At 40.0% G+C, this 19,285-nt stretch overlaps 2 protein-coding genes across 4 annotated transcripts in view; both read left to right on the top strand.

Annotated features, from left to right (window-relative positions):
* Positions 1–18,867, top strand: part of LOC143286115 (uncharacterized) — a 25,956-nt gene extending 7,089 nt beyond the window's left edge. Inside the window, exons 4-8 of one of the 3 annotated variants that reach the window (XR_013055753.1) lie at positions 2,224–2,264; positions 2,649–2,765; positions 11,044–11,124; positions 13,701–13,781; positions 18,765–18,822. Coding sequence is in view for 2 of the 3 variants with exons in the window: in XM_076593707.1 (XP_076449822.1) it covers positions 2,224–2,264; positions 2,649–2,765; positions 7,254–7,377 (282 nt within the window). In the remaining variant the exon portion in view is untranslated. The other 2 variants (XM_076593708.1, XM_076593707.1) reach the window with 2 other exon arrangements.
* LOC143285589 (eukaryotic translation initiation factor 2-alpha kinase 1-like) overlaps positions 14,616–19,285 on the top strand; it is a 31,689-nt gene continuing 27,019 nt past the window's right edge. The window contains exons 1-2 of the mRNA XM_076592983.1: positions 14,616–14,627; positions 18,765–18,867. Of these exons, the coding sequence (XP_076449098.1) occupies positions 14,616–14,627; positions 18,765–18,867 (115 nt within the window). The remainder of the gene's footprint in view (positions 14,628–18,764; positions 18,868–19,285) is intronic.

The raw sequence follows: 19,285 nt of genomic DNA on the forward strand, positions 1-19,285 counted from the left end.
ATATATATATATATATATATATATATATATGGCGACCACTTTGTTTTAAATTCATGCAGTGTGCAGTTTACCTTCACATCATATTCCTCTATATTATGTCTTATAGCGATAACTTTCAAAAGATTGAATAGTTGGCAAGCATTTATTCAGTTTACTCTTGTAAATAATTTTTTTTAACCAAGAAAAATAATTAAATCAACCACTGAATCAGTCTTTACATTTTGATCCACACCGAACAGAATCAGATTTTGTGTTAAGATAACCTTGGTGCATGTGATTCATTTTGAGTTGAGTAGCACTTCAGCTTTGTTCCAAAACCATTTAGAGTGAGGGCATTTAAAAAAAAGATATATTCAATGCTTTCTTTTGATGCAAGACACAAGTAACAATTTTTTTTTTTTATGTAATACCCATTTTTTTCAAAATTATATTGATTCTAATGATCCGCTGGGTTAGATGTATCTGGAACCATTTCAGTTTAATATCTTGAATTTTGTTAACTTTAAAAAAGACTTTAACCCATATAATATTTCCACCAACTTTATCTAAACACTTATTGCAGCAATTTTGCATATCTTTATCTAGTGTCAAGATGTCATGGTATGGTTGAGTACCTTTGTTCATAGAATAAAGTATCATCAGCGCTGCGCACTTATCATCTAAACAATTATTTGTAAATGTAAGCCTGCACTATTTGACATATTCCTTAAATGACATTTTACAACTACTGAAGACCAGGAAGTTGGCATTGATACTATATTTCTTACTGAACTCATCTAACGTGAAGAAATTTCCATTGCCTTTTATGAAATGTGCAATACAATAGATTTCCTCCTGAATCCAACTTTTATACATGAGTATATTTTTTCCTACTTTCATTTAAAAAAAAATTTTTTTTTTATTATAGAAGACAGGTTTGGCAAGGACAGGTTGGTGTTTTTGGTTTTACATTATCACAAAAATGTTTATAAGCTTTAAATGTATGTGTCCAAAATTTATTGTTTTATTTATCTTTCAGCGCATAATTGTGACCATATTTATTAATAGTGCTTAAAAAGGCATATAATTAATTGCACATAGATTTCAACTTGTTCCTTGTTGCTTCAAATTTTTCTCAGCCACATGATTCTAAATGCCTCAAGTTATCTCTTTATATCAGGTATATTTAGACCTCCATTCTTTACATTTTTTTACAGATGTTTCCTGCTAATTTTGTCTTGTTTTTCCTGCCAGATAAATCTAAAGCACATTTTCTGGAGATTATTTACAAATTTGTGACGTTGACCTCATCTGTTTTTACATATTTTTTTCTCATCATGAGTAATCATTGCACCAAATTTGACAGTGTGCAGGACCTTTTCTTTCTTTCATAATACCAACTTTGTCTATCAATATCAAATATGCCATTTTGTGACCTTGACCGGTGTCTGATGAAGAATTTCTTTAGGGATCAGGCTGAATCCATGACCAGTCACAATACTAAGTTTGGATTAAGTTGGTAGTAAGATGTGGACTATATCATTGTATATATCATTTTTTTAAAAGCCAACTGATTATCTGACTTTTGACCTCTCATCCTGCTTTCCATATCATAAGTGGAATGACTTCATATTGAAACAGAAGTCTCATTCATACCTACCATCCTGCCAAGTTTGGTTCCTATGCCACTTGTAGTTGCCAAGAAAATGCCATGGAAACACACATGCACACACACACACTCTCTCTCTCTCTCTCTCTCTCTCTCTCGCTCCCTCTCTCTCTCTGTTATTAATTAGGATCACTTTGATTACACATATGAGTTAAAGAAGTTGACTTTCCACACCTCAGATAAGTTTTTGTCTTCCAGAAACGGTTCTCTTAGCCATACCTTGGATAAGTCCACTTTTTTTTTGTCCCCCACAAGACTAAAATTTATCTGGAGATAAGTGTATATGCATGTTTGTTTGTTTGTTTGTTTTAAACAAGTTTCAGTTTAATATCCTTTGTACTGTGCTGGTTGTGTACAAAAGGTATGCATGAATTTTATGTATAATTTTTATACACTTTTCCTGATTCTTCCTTTTTTTTATATAATATATTTATTTTGTGGTTAGTTAGTGGGACATGCGGGGTGGGGGTGAGGTGTAATGGTTATAGTTGAGATTGATATCCATGATATTAAGCTGTTTGTGGACTTCAACTGTTTCATCATAATTTTTCCATATCTTTCTTGTAATTTTTCAGGATGGAAATACACAAGGCTCTCAGTCTTCTAAAAGTATCAGGTACATGGCTATAATATCATTCATTGAAAGCTCTTGTGTTGTGTGTGTGTGTGTGTGTGTGTGTGTGTGTGTGTGTGTGTGTGTGTGTGTTGTGCAACTTTTAACCAATTGCTAAACAAACAGTATAATTTCATTGAACACATTTGAAATTACTGCTTTTTTGTTCAGACCTGCAGGTGATGGGTTTACCTTACCATTAACAGTCTTGATTTAAGTGTTTCTGAGCATATGCAGGATCTAAGAAACGTGCCTTGAACTGTCTTTCGTTTGCTATTCTTATGACATACAGTAAACCACAGCCCCAGATGTCTTGAACTTGGTCTGTATGACTGAACAGAACTGAACGACTGGAATCAAGTGATGGATATGTTTGACTGTCAACAGATATGAAAGTCTTGGCAGCTCCTTTGATGAAGAATCAGTCTCCAGACCAATCGCTACGAGAAGGAATTCCTGGAACTGGGCCCAGTTGGGAAAGGGGGTTTTGGGTCTGTCTACAAGGTGAGATAAGACAAAGATGTGACAAAAAGTGATAATGATTGATAACCATGAAGTTTTGTGTAAAAATACTATTCAAAATAATGTCTGAAAGAATCGTGAGATTTTCTGACTTGTTTTCCCTCAGCAGAGTACTGCAGATGCACTGAATCCATTTACATGTACTGGCATGTCACATTTTCCAGCTATGTTATGTAAATCGACAAATCCCAAATTTACACAATTACAGTGCATTATTCCTTGCTTATTGGTTTTGTTTTTTTCTTTTCATTTTAGAAATGGGGCATTTTCAAAAGACCCTTGCAATTACATTCATCAAGATAGTTAAGAATCAGTAAAAGATTAGAAGAAATAAACATTCCAGTTTGTAAGGCGGGGTGGAACAGCAAGTCTGCCCGACCAATATGAGAGAAAAAAACTTTGCAGTCATGTCAGAGTTTCATACTTTATTTGCTTTATTATTATCACCCAGAAGAGGAGGGATATTCAGAAGTTTGATTCCACTGCCATTTTTGACTGCATGACAGTCAGTTCTTCCCTCCCCTCTTTCATCAGCTCCTAAATCCTTCTCTCATATCATGTGCACACACATGCCCATGCATGTAAGAAGCACAGATGCATGCATTGCTGATATAACTGTAAATTTTTCACAGTATTGGTTTGTTGCGTGCAACAGTAATAGTATTCTTATTTGATATCTTGTAAGTTTCGTTGTTGTTTTTTCTTTTTCATTCAGACTCCATGTAAAGGGTCTGGTTCTTGATGCATGTCTTTTAGTTCTTGGAGGTGGAGAAATTTTGTTTAACGTCCTATCACATGTACTGCTGAGTGTAGATGTTTTGTTAAAATATTGATTTTCAGGGGGAAACCAGTTTGAATAAAACCAATAAATAAATAGAATTACAATTAAAGAAAATCACTTAAACTTAGATAAACCCTTAGATCGCCATGTAATGCTGTTCCACAACATCAGATAATTTGCTCCCATGCCACTGCCACGTAAGCTGTTCTTAAACAGCAGCTACATATCTGTGTCTTGCGAAAGCGCTTCCATTGTTTAGGAATTGTCGCATAGGTAGCTTTAGATTTGCCAAGGTTCTGCTGACTCAATAACTTGGAAACCCCCTACGCAAGGAATGTGTTTTTCAGGTGATTTTACTGCTTGACTGCAGCATGTGAAGAACTCAATTTCAATGCAAGCAAGCAAAATGATGATGCCTGGTCCAAGCTGAGTAGTGGCAAAACTTAACACCATTGCAGATGGATTTAGCCACTGCTCGATGAAAATTAGAGCAAATACTTGGAGACAAAGATGAACTACAATCTGATGATTTTTTGGAAGAGGAAGGTGAGGAATATCACTTATCAGCATCCAGTTCCTGTTCTTGACCCAAAGGGCAGAATGGAGTTCGATGATATTAGCTGACAGTGATTCGGAGATGGAGAACACGCTGTGTGTGACAGTGACAGTGAAGACAGGCCCGCGACAGGTAGGGATAGGGGTGGGGAAGGTAGCAGATTACAGCATGCAGAGTGAAGCAGAGTACAAAGTGGAGTGGGGTATGTTTGCCTATTTTTTTTATCAGTGTGTATTCGCTTACATTTGCATTGTCTTGGCTGATGATTTTAAGCCAGACATTCCTAACTTTGTTGGAAATCACAGTAAAAAAAATAAAACCTAAGAAGGCAGATGGGTGGAATACTTTTCATTATTCATCACTGACTCGGATGAACCGCTGAATAACTCAGTGACTGAGACAAACACATAAACACAGCAAACAAGTCAACAGTTGTAGGTAATGCTGCAGGAAATGAAAATATGTACAAGATTTTCAACTGGACAAAATACGCACTGCTCAGTTCAAGTGAGAGTGTACAGACGTGTGTGTGTGTGTGTGTGTGTGTGTGTGTGTGTGTGTGTAAGTTAATGTGTTTGTGTGTTACTCTGGATATTTGTACGATTTGTGTGTGTGTGAATGTGCTCATGCACAAGCACATACAGTTGAAGCCACTTATAATGAATTGCTGGGGACGTTCAAAATTATTTCATTATATTCAGCTTTCGTTACATCCGACGTGCCGGTTATAATAAAATTCTATCAGGTTGCTTCATTGTATCCAGCATTCATGTTTCTCTCTCTCAATCTCTCTCTCTCTTACACACATAAACACACCACACACACAATGTGTGTATGTTCGTATACATGGGCAGTAATCAAGCTCATTTCCTAGGCTATTATATACAGAGATACCAACTGTTACAATTTCGACATATTTTGTTACGTTCAATCGCAGTCTGTTCCGATGTTACGCCAACGTCAAAATTGTTCTGAGGAGTTCATTTTCGACCACATGGCATGGTCACATGCTTTTCTGTTGTAACATTACCCAGATGCTTTAGACCTATCGATCACGAGGCCTGGGCAGTCACTACCAACCTTGGTCTTACGTGGTGATGCTCAGCTAATGGCGTGCATGTTTACTTTGAAACATCATTGAGTAGACCAGTCAGCTTAATTGTAGCAGTCACACCATGTTACAGGTGGGCCCAAATGTTAGTATGCCTTGTAGATAAAATGTATGTTTGCTGATGTGGCTCATAGTCCGAGTGTTCTCACCAAATTCAAAATGTTCCTACCAAATTTTCTGATTGTTCCTACGAACACTTGACAGGGGTTGGCATCTCTGTATATACTTTAAAAAAAATGCTTTAAAAAATTTCTTTCCAAAATATGGTTGTAAATCAATGTAAATAGATTACATAGGCCTGCATTGTAATTTGAAGGCTTAAAAAAAGTTAATAAGTAAAGCAGTTGAACAAAATTCATTGTATTATTCTGAAGACTTCAGAAGAAAAGATTGTCTGAAAAATCACACAGTGCAATGGTTTGCACTGTTTGTTTACTGTTTCACATGGTTTGGTCATTGGAGTGTGCTCTGGGATGGAAATAAAAAACTTAAGTAATTCATTTTAAGTCTGCCATGCTGGAGAGCATTTTGTGCTTGTCACAGCTTGACTAGAAATAACAATAACCAAACATAAGTGGTGTCTGATTAAGGTCTAGAAAAAAATAATGACTTTTTACTTACTTTTCTTTATCAACTTTTCTTTCACTTTCTTGAATGATTTCAAATTTTTCGTATTAACGACAGACCTTTGTGATGCCATGATGAACTGGCCAATAAAATCAAAGCCTAACACCCTCCTTCCCCTTCACCCCACTCTCATCTCACTAACTTCCCTCCTCTGTCTAGTCTTCTACAGTCTTTTAACCTTTGACCCCGCTTGAGTCGACCACTCTGTTTCGACAGTCACAGGCACTCACTTTACAGGGCATTAGAATACGATTTTATTGCTTACGAATTACAGAGGAGACGTTTTCCATGCAACAACCATACAGTTAAAAAACCCCTGTGAACTTTTAATTTACCTATGTGTATGTGAAGCTGTGTAAGAAAATGAAAGAAGCTTAGAGTTATGCAGCAAGTAAAACACATGTATAAACATGTGATTTCTATTTAGAGCAATGTGTAGAACACTCTACATTTCATGTGCCTATGCGGACACTCCTCCATCTCCCTAGAATAGCCAGCAATCGTATGAAGCAATATGCATTGCAGCAATCTAACCAACCATTCTTCCAGAAATGGATCTTGAACACAAAAGTAACCACTTCACTATATCGAGCTTGAGCTCTTCATGGGGCTCGACACATGATTCGCTATAGGTGGCAACTTCATTATAAGTGGAGTGATGGCCTAGAGGTAACGCGTCCGTCTAGGAAGCGAGAGAATCTGAGGGCGCTGGTTCGAATCACGGCTCAGCCGCTGATATTTTCTCCCCCTCCATTAGACCTTGAGTGGTGGTCTGGACGCTAGTCATTCGGATGAGACGATAAACGAGGTCCCGTGTGCAGCATGCACTTAGCGCACGTAAAAGAACCCACGGCAACAAAAGGGTTGTTCCTGGCAAAATTCTGTAGAAAAATCCACTTCGACAGGAAAAACAAATAAAACTGCACGCAGGAAAAAATACAAAAAAATGGGTGGTGCTGTAGTGTAGCGACGCGCTCTCCCTGGGGAGAGCAGCCTGAATTTCACACAGAGAAATCTGTTGTGATAAAAAGGAATACAAATACAAATACAAAATAACCGGGGTGATCGCCCGCTGGGGACCCCATAACCATTTCATTATAGGCGGCATTTCATTGCATTTGGCTTCATTACATCCGACATATTCTAAGTCATGTAAAGAAGGATTTTAGCTGGAACCAGCGTTTTGCTTCATTATATCCAGCATTTGTTACATCCGACTTCATTGTAAGTGGCTTCGACTGTACATGTATATATGTATTTTGAAAAACAAAGAACATCACTTTTTTCATTGGAGTGCATATGTATTTGTGTGTGTGTTGTTGTTGTGTGTGTTTGCGTGTGTGTGTGTGTGTGTGTGTGGTTGGGTGGGTGGGTGGGTGTGTGTGTATGTAACAGGGGAAAAGAAGTGTCAGCACCTGTGAGAAATGTTCCAGCCAACTGGTCTGTATGTTGTCCCCTGTTTCAAAGATGTGGCACACCAAGCTGCACATCTAAAGTTAGAACTTCAGGCTTCCAGTGACTTCAGCTGGCATTTGGCTGTCATTCTTGATCCTTCTTTTGAACAGAGTTCAGCATCATACCAGTAACCTTTGTTTGTTTCTTCATGTTCATTTGTCTCATGGTTATGGTGTTTGACAGTTTTTTTTAAATTTGTATTCTAACATTGTATTTGTTCTGCTAATCTTTTTTATGCTCAAACAACTAACCTTGTTAATCTAAGAAAAGAGAATAATGACAACTTGCATAGAAAAATGCTTCAAAATGTTTATTTTAGAAAAATTCTTGTGGGTCATATATTCATTTAATCATAACAAAAATTTTCTTCTGAATTGTTATTCGTTTCTGAATTCACATTTCTTTCTGAAAAGACATACATTGCCCATGTCTGATGAAGGTTAGTGTTTCACTGATTCTCAGTACTGTAAGATGTGTGTAGTATTCTGTCATGATTACAAGATAGTGTTGGATTAATATCAGTTATTGGTTAAAACCACCTGATATGTATCAGTCTGTTAATTGTAATTTAGTTATCATGCCCTCTCCTATACGGCTTACTCCAGTATAGTGCTACATGATAAACTGATTCATTTGAGTCACTTTGACACAGTATAAGCTTTACCTAATCTATACTGTCAGTGTACTTTCACTAAATCAGCATAGCTTCAATCACTTTAACTGCACTATTTAAATGTATTAGAAATGTCATTTGATGTCAGTGTTTGGTCTTCACACATATCCATTACCAAGTGGTAGTCTTTCCATGTAATATGTATACATGTGCGTTATTATTCACTTGTGCCGTCATGTTGTGCTAATGACATTTGTTTGTGTCATTCCAGGCACTGTCTTCTCTTCTAGTCTTCTTCTGTTCTTCTCCTTTAGTTTATATCTTCTTTTCTTATGTTCTCATAACTATTGTAAATAAAACAATAGAAAAACCCCATTTGTGACTGGCCTCTATATGTTCCTGGCCTGTGCGTGGGAATTCTTGTCTATCCTTTAGTACAGTAAATCATCATTTAGTTAGTTTTTTTTTTGTACCGTACCCTTGAGTAACCACTTGGTTCAATAACATGGCTACAGTATGTATGGATTTGTCTGAACGCAGTGACGCCTCCTTGAAATTTCAACTTGTTAAGAAAACTGCAAATTCCGTTCATGCCTCCACTTTTAGAACACTTAGAAAAGCAGATGTACTGCCCATCAAGGAGCACAGAAAAATATGTGTTGCAAAATATATTTAAAGTGGGTCCACACATGAAAAATTCTCAGAAAACAAAGCTATTTAGAATCAGACGTTGATTTAGCAAAACAGGCCAGATAAGTTCATTTGGAAACTTCTGCAAACACATTTCAACTCTGATATAAATAAAAAGAAAAGGGGGAATTGCTGAAAACCTTCCTTGTTACCTGTTCCAACATTGGAAATGAATAAACTGAGTTTCGACATGGATCACACAAACCTTCTTTCTTTTTTCTTTTTTTCTTTTTTTTGTGTATGGCCTCCAACCTCCTATTTCCCCCTTTTTTTTGTCTATTTTAGAGTGGGGCCTTCCTCCTCCTCTTTTTTCCCACTTCATTTTTGGGGACCCTTCCATTTTTAGCCACGCTTCTTTTTTTCATTGTTACGTTAATGTTTCATGAGGACACACACATTTACTCATGCCTTTCCCTCATTGCTAGTAGGGTGCTAATTCAGAAGGATCAAAACCAGTAGACTTACAAGATTGTTATAAACTTAAAGAGAATGTATCTTACCACCAGAAGACTTCAAAATTTGAATTGTCAATACAGCGAGCATTAATGCCCAGAGGTTCAAAAACGGTACATCATTTTTATCAAAAAAACGTTTGCTTTTGCAAAGCAATTTTTTTTTTTTTTTTTTTATCAAATGAAACCACCTTTCATTCGAGACTTATCATTAGTTTGGTCTATAGATTTCATTTGAATGCCACTCATACAAAACATTGCAAAATTATAAAATGCACACGTGGAGGAGAAATAACTGTCACACACTTGACCAAAACACTTGACACTGGACCAAAACAAAGGAAATCTTTATTCGACAGCAGAGAAATATTCCTGTTTCTGAGACATTCTCATCTTTTGAAAACGTATTGAAAAACTGTTCACTTCTTTACAATTTTTCTGAATGTTTGATTAAAAGCCATTTGATATAGCCCTTAGACTGATTCACTTGTTTTCATAGTTCAATTATTCACGGTGCTAAACAGCACATGCTAAGTAATTTACATCCTTCATTCTTGATCCTAATATTTCTCTCACTCTTTCAACTTAACTCTCTCACATACATATACATTCACACATCCTCGTTCATATGCACGTATTGCATTTTCTTCTTCAGTGTTGTTGTTTTTGTTTCATTTTTTTCTCCTTCCCTTATATCATTTATACTGAAAGATAGTTACCCCTTGTCTGCACTGTTGACATACAGCGTATGTCACAGAACACATGGTGCCAATGCCAGTGTTCCCAATGGGCCTGATTTTTTGAGGGTCACTGTGACCCTTTGACTGGAATTTTTGAGGGTCATTGTCATATTTCTGAGGGTCAACAGGAAAACATACAAAAAATCAATGAAGACATTTGTACAATGAAAATGAAAAGAAACCCACACCTTCTCCAAACAAGGACATTCGAAATGCTTGAATACAATGAAAACACAGTCAACTACTTATAATGAGCACATAACCATACTCACTACTAATGAACACACAACAGCGTTTGCCTGCATCGGCAAGGGAAGTTACTCTAACACGTTTTTGGCCAGCTCAGTTTCGTCTGCTATGCACTAGTCTAAGCTTAGGCCCACGATGTGTGCTTCGCGGTTTTCCTGGAAGCCGTAAGATGCTTGTTAGTTTCAGGAAAAAAGGGTAAAAGTTTTGTGCGTCAAAGTTGTAAATCTGGTCGTCATTTACGCACATATGTACGTTATTGGGAACACTGAATGCTGTGTTGACGCAAACTTTATGCCCAAATACCACGCTGCTTCATAACAGAAAATTCTGTAAGGCAAGAACTTGAAAAAGAAGAATGAACTCTGTTGATATTCCCAGGCATGTGATGGTGGTGAAGTGTGCTTGGGTGTGTGACAGTGAGTGAAAGGAGGAGGTAAACTGTGACCAGTTCTGTCTCTGTCTTTTCTGTCTATATCTCTTTGTTGTCTTTGTCCCTCTTTGTATGTTTGAGCAGTGAACACATAAATGAGAGTGTATAATAACAAAGTGAATGTGTGCATGTGCATGCATGCGCATGTCTTCTGTGTGAAAGTTGCGTAATGTACAGTTCAATATTTCTGAGTTTTGATAGTAGGAATGTAGTATTGTGAAATATATTTATCTTATGCAGTTTGGGAGATAAGGATTTGTATGCTATCATTGTTTACACTTTGGAGATATGGCTGAACTATAAGTACAAGCATGGATTTTCCTTCTTTTTTTTTCTCAGTTTCAGTTTCTCAAGGAGGCAGTGATGCAATCAGACAGTTCCATTTATGCAGCATCACATCTGCTAGGCTGATGCCAGACAGCAGCATAACCCAACATGTTAGGCAGGCCTTGAGTGCATGTATATATTTGTATATCTATCAGGGTGGATTTCTTAAATAAAATTTTGTCAGAGGACAACAGTTATCATTTTTAAATGAATAATTTGTGTTCCTCAGGCTCGGAAGCAGTTGGACGGAAAGGAATATGCAGTAAAGAAAATTGTAATCAAACTAAAGGACAAGGAGACACTTCCGAAGGTAAATATTTTCCCTTTTTTCCATTACCCTTGTCAGTCCTGTCTGTCTGCTTCTCTATCTCACCTATCTATATTTACTTCTCTATCTGACCTATCTATATTTACTTCATCCTCTTTGTTCCCTGTAGCACGTGAGGCCACCACTAGAGATCACCACTGCTGCCTGTCTCGTGTTGTTTTGGCCTCCACCATTTTTTTTTCTTCGATCATTTTTCATTTGTTCTGAGCCTTGTCCCCCTTGGTCTTCTTCATGCTCTTTTTTCCATCTGGTGTCCAACTCTTGCAATTGCATCTGGTGGCATTCTAAGGATATGTCCTATTTAGCGCTTTCTTCTACACTTGACCTCCATGGTAATGCTAAACAAAGGAGGTTCTTTTCTGGATTTACAAGTTTCAGATGGTGTTTCTTTAAAAAAAATGTTCTGAATTCTGCTTAGGCAAGAGTTACAGAGTGTTTTGGGTTTATAGCTCATGCTGTTGGTGACTTTCCAGGATTCTGATCCATTTTCAAGTTCTGAAAACACTGCTCCTGAGCAGTTGTTGTTGTCTCGTTCGTCATTCATCAGATGGATTCCCCCGTCTCCTCGATGAAGGCAGCAGTATGTCGCAGGTCCTCCAGTCATCCGTAGAACTTCCGGGCTGCTGGGATTGGGTCGGGCCAGGTTTTCTCTCGGAGCGCTTGGTGGAGCGGGCAGGACTGCAGCAGATGTTCTGTTGTCTGGCTTCCTGTTCTGCAGGAGCACTGTTCTGTGTTGCCAATATGGAGTTTCGTGTATAGGTGGTTTTTCAGGCGGTTGTGGGCTGTCCTGAGCCTGAAAATGGCTACCTGGTCTCGATGAGTCAGCAGGTAGTATGGGTTTGCTCTAATTATAAAATGCACACGTGGAGGAGAAATAACTGTCACACACTTGACCAAAACACTTGACACTGGACCAAAACAAAGGAAATCTTTATTCGACAGCAGAGAAATATTCCTGTTTCTGAGACATTCTCATCTTTTGAAAACGTATTGAAAAACTGTTCACTTCTTTACAATTTTTCTGAATGTTTGATTAAAAGCCATTTGATATAGCCCTTAGACTGATTCACTTGTTTTCATAGTTCAATTATTCACGGTGCTAAACAGCACATGCTAAGTAATTTACATCCTTCATTCTTGATCCTAATATTTCTCTCACTCTTTCAACTTAACTCTCTCACATACATATACATTCACACATCCTCGTTCATATGCACATATTGCATTTTCTTCTTCAGTGTTGTTGTTTTTGTTTCATTTTTTTCTCCTTCCCTTATATCATTTATACTGAAAGATAGTTACCCCTTGTCTGCACTGTTGACATACAGCGTATGTCACAGAACACATGGTGCCAATGCCAGTGTTCCCAATGGGCCTGATTTTTTGAGGGTCACTGTGACCCTTTGACTGGAATTTTTGAGGGTCATTGTCATATTTCTGAGGGTCAACAGGAAAACATACAAAAAATCAATGAAGACATTTGTACAATGAAAATGAAAAGAAACCCACACCTTCTCCAAACAAGGACATTCGAAATGCTTGAATACAATGAAAACACAGTCAACTACTTATAATGAGCACATAACCATACTCACTACTAATGAACACACAACAGCGTTTGCCTGCATCGGCAAGGGAAGTTACTCTAACACGTTTTTGGCCAGCTCAGTTTCGTCTGCTATGCACTAGTCTAAGCTTAGGCCCACGATGTGTGCTTCGCGGTTTTCCTGGAAGCCGTAAGATGCTTGTTAGTTTCAGGAAAAAAGGGTAAAAGTTTTGTGCGTCAAAGTTGTAAATCTGGTCGTCATTTACGCACATATGTACGTTATTGGGAACACTGAATGCTGTGTTGACGCAAACTTTATGCCCAAATACCACGCTGCTTCATAACAGAAAATTCTGTAAGGCAAGAACTTGAAAAAGAAGAATGAACTCTGTTGATATTCCCAGGCATGTGATGGTGGTGAAGTGTGCTTGGGTGTGTGACAGTGAGTGAAAGGAGGAGGTAAACTGTGACCAGTTCTGTCTCTGTCTTTTCTGTCTATATCTCTTTGTTGTCTTTGTCCCTCTTTGTATGTTTGAGCAGTGAACACATAAATGAGAGTGTATAATAACAAAGTGAATGTGTGCATGTGCATGCATGCGCATGTCTTCTGTGTGAAAGTTGCGTAATGTACAGTTCAATATTTCTGAGTTTTGATAGTAGGAATGTAGTATTGTGAAATATATTTATCTTATGCAGTTTGGGAGATAAGGATTTGTATGCTATCATTGTTTACACTTTGGAGATATGGCTGAACTATAAGTACAAGCATGGATTTTCCTTCTTTTTTTTTCTCAGTTTCAGTTTCTCAAGGAGGCAGTGATGCAATCAGACAGTTCCATTTATGCAGCATCACATCTGCTAGGCTGATGCCAGACAGCAGCATAACCCAACATGTTAGGCAGGCCTTGAGTGCATGTATATATTTGTATATCTATCAGGGTGGATTTCTTAAATAAAATTTTGTCAGAGGACAACAGTTATCATTTTTAAATGAATAATTTGTGTTCCTCAGGCTCGGAAGCAGTTGGACGGAAAGGAATATGCAGTAAAGAAAATTGTAATCAAACAAAAGGACAAGGAGACACTTCAGAAGGTAAATATTTTCCCTTTTTTCCATTACCCTTGTCAGTCCTGTCTGTCTGCTTCTCTATCTCACCTATCTATATTTACTTCTCTATCTGACCTATCTATATTTACTTCATCCTCTTTGTTCCCTGTAGCACGTGAGGCCACCACTAGAGATCACCACTGCTGCCTGTCTCGTGTTGTTTTGGCCTCCACCATTTTTTTTTCTTCGATCATTTTTCATTTGTTCTGAGCCTTGTCCCCCTTGGTCTTCTTCATGCTCTTTTTTCCATCTGGTGTCCAACTCTTGCAATTGCATCTGGTGGCATTCTAAGGATATGTCCTATTTAGCGCTTTCTTCTACACTTGACCTCCATGGTAATGCTAAACAAAGGAGGTTCTTTTCTGGATTTACAAGTTTCAGATGGTGTTTCTTTAAAAAAAATGTTCTGAATTCTGCTTAGGCAAGAGTTACAGAGTGTTTTGGGTTTATAGCTCATGCTGTTGGTGACTTTCCAGGATTCTGATCCATTTTCAAGTTCTGAAAACACTGCTCCTGAGCAGTTGTTGTTGTCTCGTTCGTCATTCATCAGATGGATTCCCCCGTCTCCTCGATGAAGGCAGCAGTATGTCGCAGGTCCTCCAGTCATCCGTAGAACTTCCGGGCTGCTGGGATTGGGTCGGGCCAGGTTTTCTCTCGGAGCGCTTGGTGGAGCGGGCAGGACTGCAGCAGATGTTCTGTTGTCTGGCTTCCTGTTCTGCAGGAGCACTGTTCTGTGTTGCCAATATGGAGTTTCGTGTATAGGTGGTTTTTCAGGCGGTTGTGGGCTGTCCTGAGCCTGAAAATGGCTACCTGGTCTCGATGAGTCAGCAGGTAGTATGGGTTTGCTCTGTTGTGGCATGGATGCTGCTGCTTCCACTTGTTCTGCAGCTTGGCTTTAATGATAGTCCTGGATTCAGAGTACCTGGTAGACCTGTCCATCTGCTCGTAGTGCTTTCCTTTGGCAGGGAGTCGGCAGTCTCGTTGCCAAGCATGTTGCAGTGGGAGGGAATCCACTGTAGGGTGACTGTGTGACTTGTGCAGAGGGAGGCGAGAGAGGAGGACAGATCGTTAAGTTCTGGATCTCTGTTGGACCAAAGGGCCAGCAAGATAGACAGGGTGTCGGTCAGGAAGACAGCATTGTGGCTGGTGTAGGGAGTGACCTCGATGTGGGCTGCTGCTGTTTTCAAGGCTTCTGCTATGGCTCTGTAATTGGTAAAGTACAGGCCGGTAGCGAAGCAGATCTTTTCTTCTCTGCCTCCTGGATACTGAACATAGACTCCTGCCCTGCTGTTCCGAATGACATCTGCCGCAAAGCCGTCAGTGTAGACATGAGTCCAGAACTCTTTGGGAAACTGGGTGTGGAGGTGTTCAAGGGTGAGGGACTTTCTTTCAGGGCCGCTTTGGGAATCTTTGGGGCCAACACCAGGGATGCTGCACTGGATGAGGGGAGGGGTTCCTTCACTCCAGGCAGGGATGGCAAGACACCGGGGTATCCATTTGGGGGCATGGTCAAGGATATCCTGATGTTGCCATTCTAGGATCCTGCTCTGGTGTACGAAGCTCCCTCTCTTCAGCCGTCCTTTTGTTGGCTGGGACAGTCTGTCCTTCATGGGGTGGCCTTGCAACCTCTTGAACTTGGCAGCCTGGGTCAGGAGTTTGGCGTCTCTGCAGTCCTGAAGGGGCTGGAGCTCTGTGGTGGTTTCAAGCTCCTGAATTGGCGTAGACCTCATGGCCCCTGTGATGATACGGGTAGCTTGATTCTGAACCTTGCTGATCTGTTCAAAGTTGGACTTGGCCGTAGTGCCCCATGCAGTCATGCCATACTCCTGCACTGGCCTGACTCTACCGGTGTACAGCCTCCTGAGGGTCGTGTTGTCTGCGCCCCATGTTGTTCCTGCCAGCTTCTTCATGAGGGCAAGTCGTACTTTTGCTCTTGATTCTGCTTTCTCTGCTTGCTTCTTCCACGCCAGGCGTTTGTCAAAAGTGACTCCCAGGTATGTAGGGTTGTTCTCAGCAAACAGAGTTTGTCCATTGATGCACAGGTTGGCCTTCTGTTCTTTGGGTGAGAGGCTGAAAACAGTGTAAGTGGGTTTTTTGGCATTAATTGTCACCAGCCACTGTTTTCTCCAGCTTTCAAGAACATTCAGCGCCTGCTGTAGTCTGTAGTTGGCAGTTGTGAGGTGTTCTTCCGAGCACCATGGGACAAGATCGTCTGCATAGATGGCTCCCTGGACTTTGCGTGGCATATCTTTGACAATGTCGTTGATAAAGACGAGGAATAGTGTGGGGCTGAGGACACCTCCTTGAGGAACTCTTCTCTCAGTGTCTTCTTCCGACTGTATGCTCATTTGACATGGACTCGAGCCTTCCTATTGTTCAGATACTGCAAGATCCACTGGTACATACAGAGGTCATCCTTCCAGACTTTGTCGTATGCCTTTTCCATGTCTATCCACACTGTCAGTGTATGCTGTTTGTCCTGGAAGCCATCCTCGATCTTTTGGGATATGTAGGTCACTTGGTGGAATGATGTTGGCGGAAGCCTGCCTGCTCTGGAGTAATGATGTTCTTCTTCTCCAGGTGCCAAACTAGGCGCGAGTTGATCATACGCTTTAGGAGCTTGCCCACGCAGCTGGTGAGGCTGATGGGGTGATAACTATCAGCCCTGGCTCTGTCTTTGCCCTTCTTGTGGATGGGCACCATGTCAGCTTCTTGCCAGCTCTGTGGAACATGCCCCGTCTTCCAACTGTTGTTGAAGGAAGCAAAGAGTTTGGTCTTTGCTTTGGTGCCAAGGTGTTTTAGCATTTCATTGGTGCTCCTGAGCAGTAAAATCCTGGTTTCTGGGCTGATGGTGCCAGTCTTGCAGATGTTCCTGAGTGACACAAAAGACTGCTGGCCTTGGAGATTTTCATTTTGTGCAGCTGCATCACCATCTGGTGTCATTAGAAGGAAAAAAACCCCAACAAAAACAAGCTAGAATAGTTTTGTACATCCGCTGTCTTTTCCCTGCCTTTTGACCAGCTCATCAGTGGTTTGGTTTATCCTGAACTGTTTGTCTTCTTTGTGTAGATATTAAGCACACATTTTCCTGCAGTGGAGGCAATGTCTTCTGTCTTGGTCTGTGAGACTGTGTGATGACGGAGAGAAGGCAAAGTCCAGGTCCTCAAGCAAACTTGTAAGAGTCTGTCTGATTCCTCTTCTGCATGAATGCACTACATTTCTTAGGATTCTTAGGAAAAGATATGGTGATAGCACACCCCTTTGTTTTACTCCAGTCTTGATGTCAAATGGGCCTGCCATGGTAGTTCCTCATATCACTTGTGACTTAAAGCCTGATGGTGTTGACAGCCTTGCTGGAAATGCCATAGTCTCAGGATGTTCCAACTGTATCTGTGCGAAAGCTGTCAAAGGTCTGAATAAAAGTGGTGCAGATTGAGGCATTCCATTCTTTGCTTTGCTCACGTATTCTTTTTCTTTCTTTTTTTTTTTTTTTTTTTGCTGCCCCATCATCTGCTCCATTTCAGTGGCATTACTCCCATGCCGCTCATTTAGATTCCCCCATACACAGCCACACCTGGGTTCGTCTGTCACAGTTTCAGCATCGGCAGTCCAAACCATCGATGTTAGGTCGCCAGGAGGCCACACACCAGAGGAGACCCTGCAGTGCTGCTGAGTCACGTCGGTGGTGTTCAGTGGTGCCTGTTCTGATTTAACATACTTATAACACCACCTACCAAGCCCCCTACTAACAACAATAATGGCTTAGTCGCGGAGCCAGACTGAGTGAGCATCCCTCCCAGAGTGGAGACTGCCACCACGTCCCTCAAACAACAGCCCCCAATGAATCTGCCGACACTGAAGACATTGACAGGACTCACCCAAAGCACAGAAGTGGAGGGGTATCGAAACTGAGGTCACCATGGGAGCAGGGCATGAAAGGCCACAGACTTTGAGACTGTTTTGTTTATATTGATGATGATAAAGGAGGAGGAGGATGACTATGACAATGACAATGTTGCTGTGGAGGTCCATTTTGGTTTGGGACTGCATGACAAGGCTGTACTCTACGCTTCCTGTCATAATGATATCCCGGCATTAACCAGGCCCAAGAGATACAGACACTTGCAGTGTTGGTCAGGTAATTTGAGCAGCACACCCAAAGACGCATCCTTGAAGTGGATGACACTTGACTGTGTGGTCCCAGTCTCCTCATTTAAGCCCATAGCACACTCAGCTCTGGGTAGGAGCTGGCCACGGGCCAAAAAACCCACCTCCCAGCATCCTCCCAGCTGTCAGTTCGCGACGTAACCACTTAGCCACGGCGGCTGGTTTTGCTCACGTATTCAGTCCAGCATTTATATAATTTGTTGGCAAGAAAAAAACTATGTATTTATTAAGCTACATGTAAAAGATATATGAAAATGAAGTATTATATTTATTGCATACATTGTACAATTGAATAATTATTCACAAGAAGAAATTTCAAATTATATTACTTTGTCAAAGTAAAAAATAATGCATTCATTAAGCTTTTAAGGAAAGTGATTAGACATATGTTCATTTATACTCATGAATAATAAATGGGATTTCAAGACAATTTTTCCCAGTAAAAAAGAAATTGATATGTTTTTCTTGTTTCTTCAAAGGTTGGACAGTAAAAAAAAAAGTGACTTGACCCTAAGGTCTCAACATTTTGAACATTTAAGTGTAAATAGTCGTCAGTGCTCCAGGAGGAAAAATTCTCAATTAGTTCAAGTTGCAAACAATAAAACAAGTGTTGTAGTCAATGAATGCAGAAGTAGAAGCTCTATAGGACGCTCTGGAGTGAAGTTGAGTGCACTAATCACTCGGCTATCTCATCCATTTGTGCAGGTCAGTAACTTTTTTGTCATTGACCTTGTATGTGATTTTCTGTCATTCCCGTAAACTTGTCACAGGCAAACAATGATTATGATACTTGTGTTTCAGTTACTGAGGGAAGTGCAGGCCCTGGCCAAGCTGTCCCACAGTTTCTCTCACATTGTGGGTTATAATACTGCTTGGCTAGAGGGGAGCAGCCGTACTGCATCAGGTCAGAAATCCTTGCATGGAGAAGTAAAGTATGTGTGAGTTTGTGGGTGTGGGTGTGTGTATTTTAAGATATTATTTTCACAGTAAATGAAAGGAGACATGGATATGGGTGTCCTTCTTTGTTGATGATGGTTGTGCACATTCATTATTTTCAATGGGCTACACAAGTCTAATTTTGCATCAATGAAATTTCATCATTTGTGCGAACACTCATGTGGATGTATGTTATGTGCACAAATTCCTGTATGCATGTGATCCTGTATGCATGCATTATGTCATAAGGAAGAATTAGAAGAAGCTTTGTTGCACACAGACGTAATTCCACCATCAGTGTCATTGTGAGTGACCAGGTAATGACAGCTTGTACAGTATTTTTGTGAACCTGATGCTATGGAATCTGTCACTGATGCTGTCTGTGC

Source organism: Babylonia areolata, chromosome 9 (genome assembly GCF_041734735.1).
Source record: "Babylonia areolata isolate BAREFJ2019XMU chromosome 9, ASM4173473v1, whole genome shotgun sequence".
Classification (NCBI taxonomy): domain Eukaryota; kingdom Metazoa; phylum Mollusca; class Gastropoda; order Neogastropoda; family Buccinidae; genus Babylonia; species Babylonia areolata.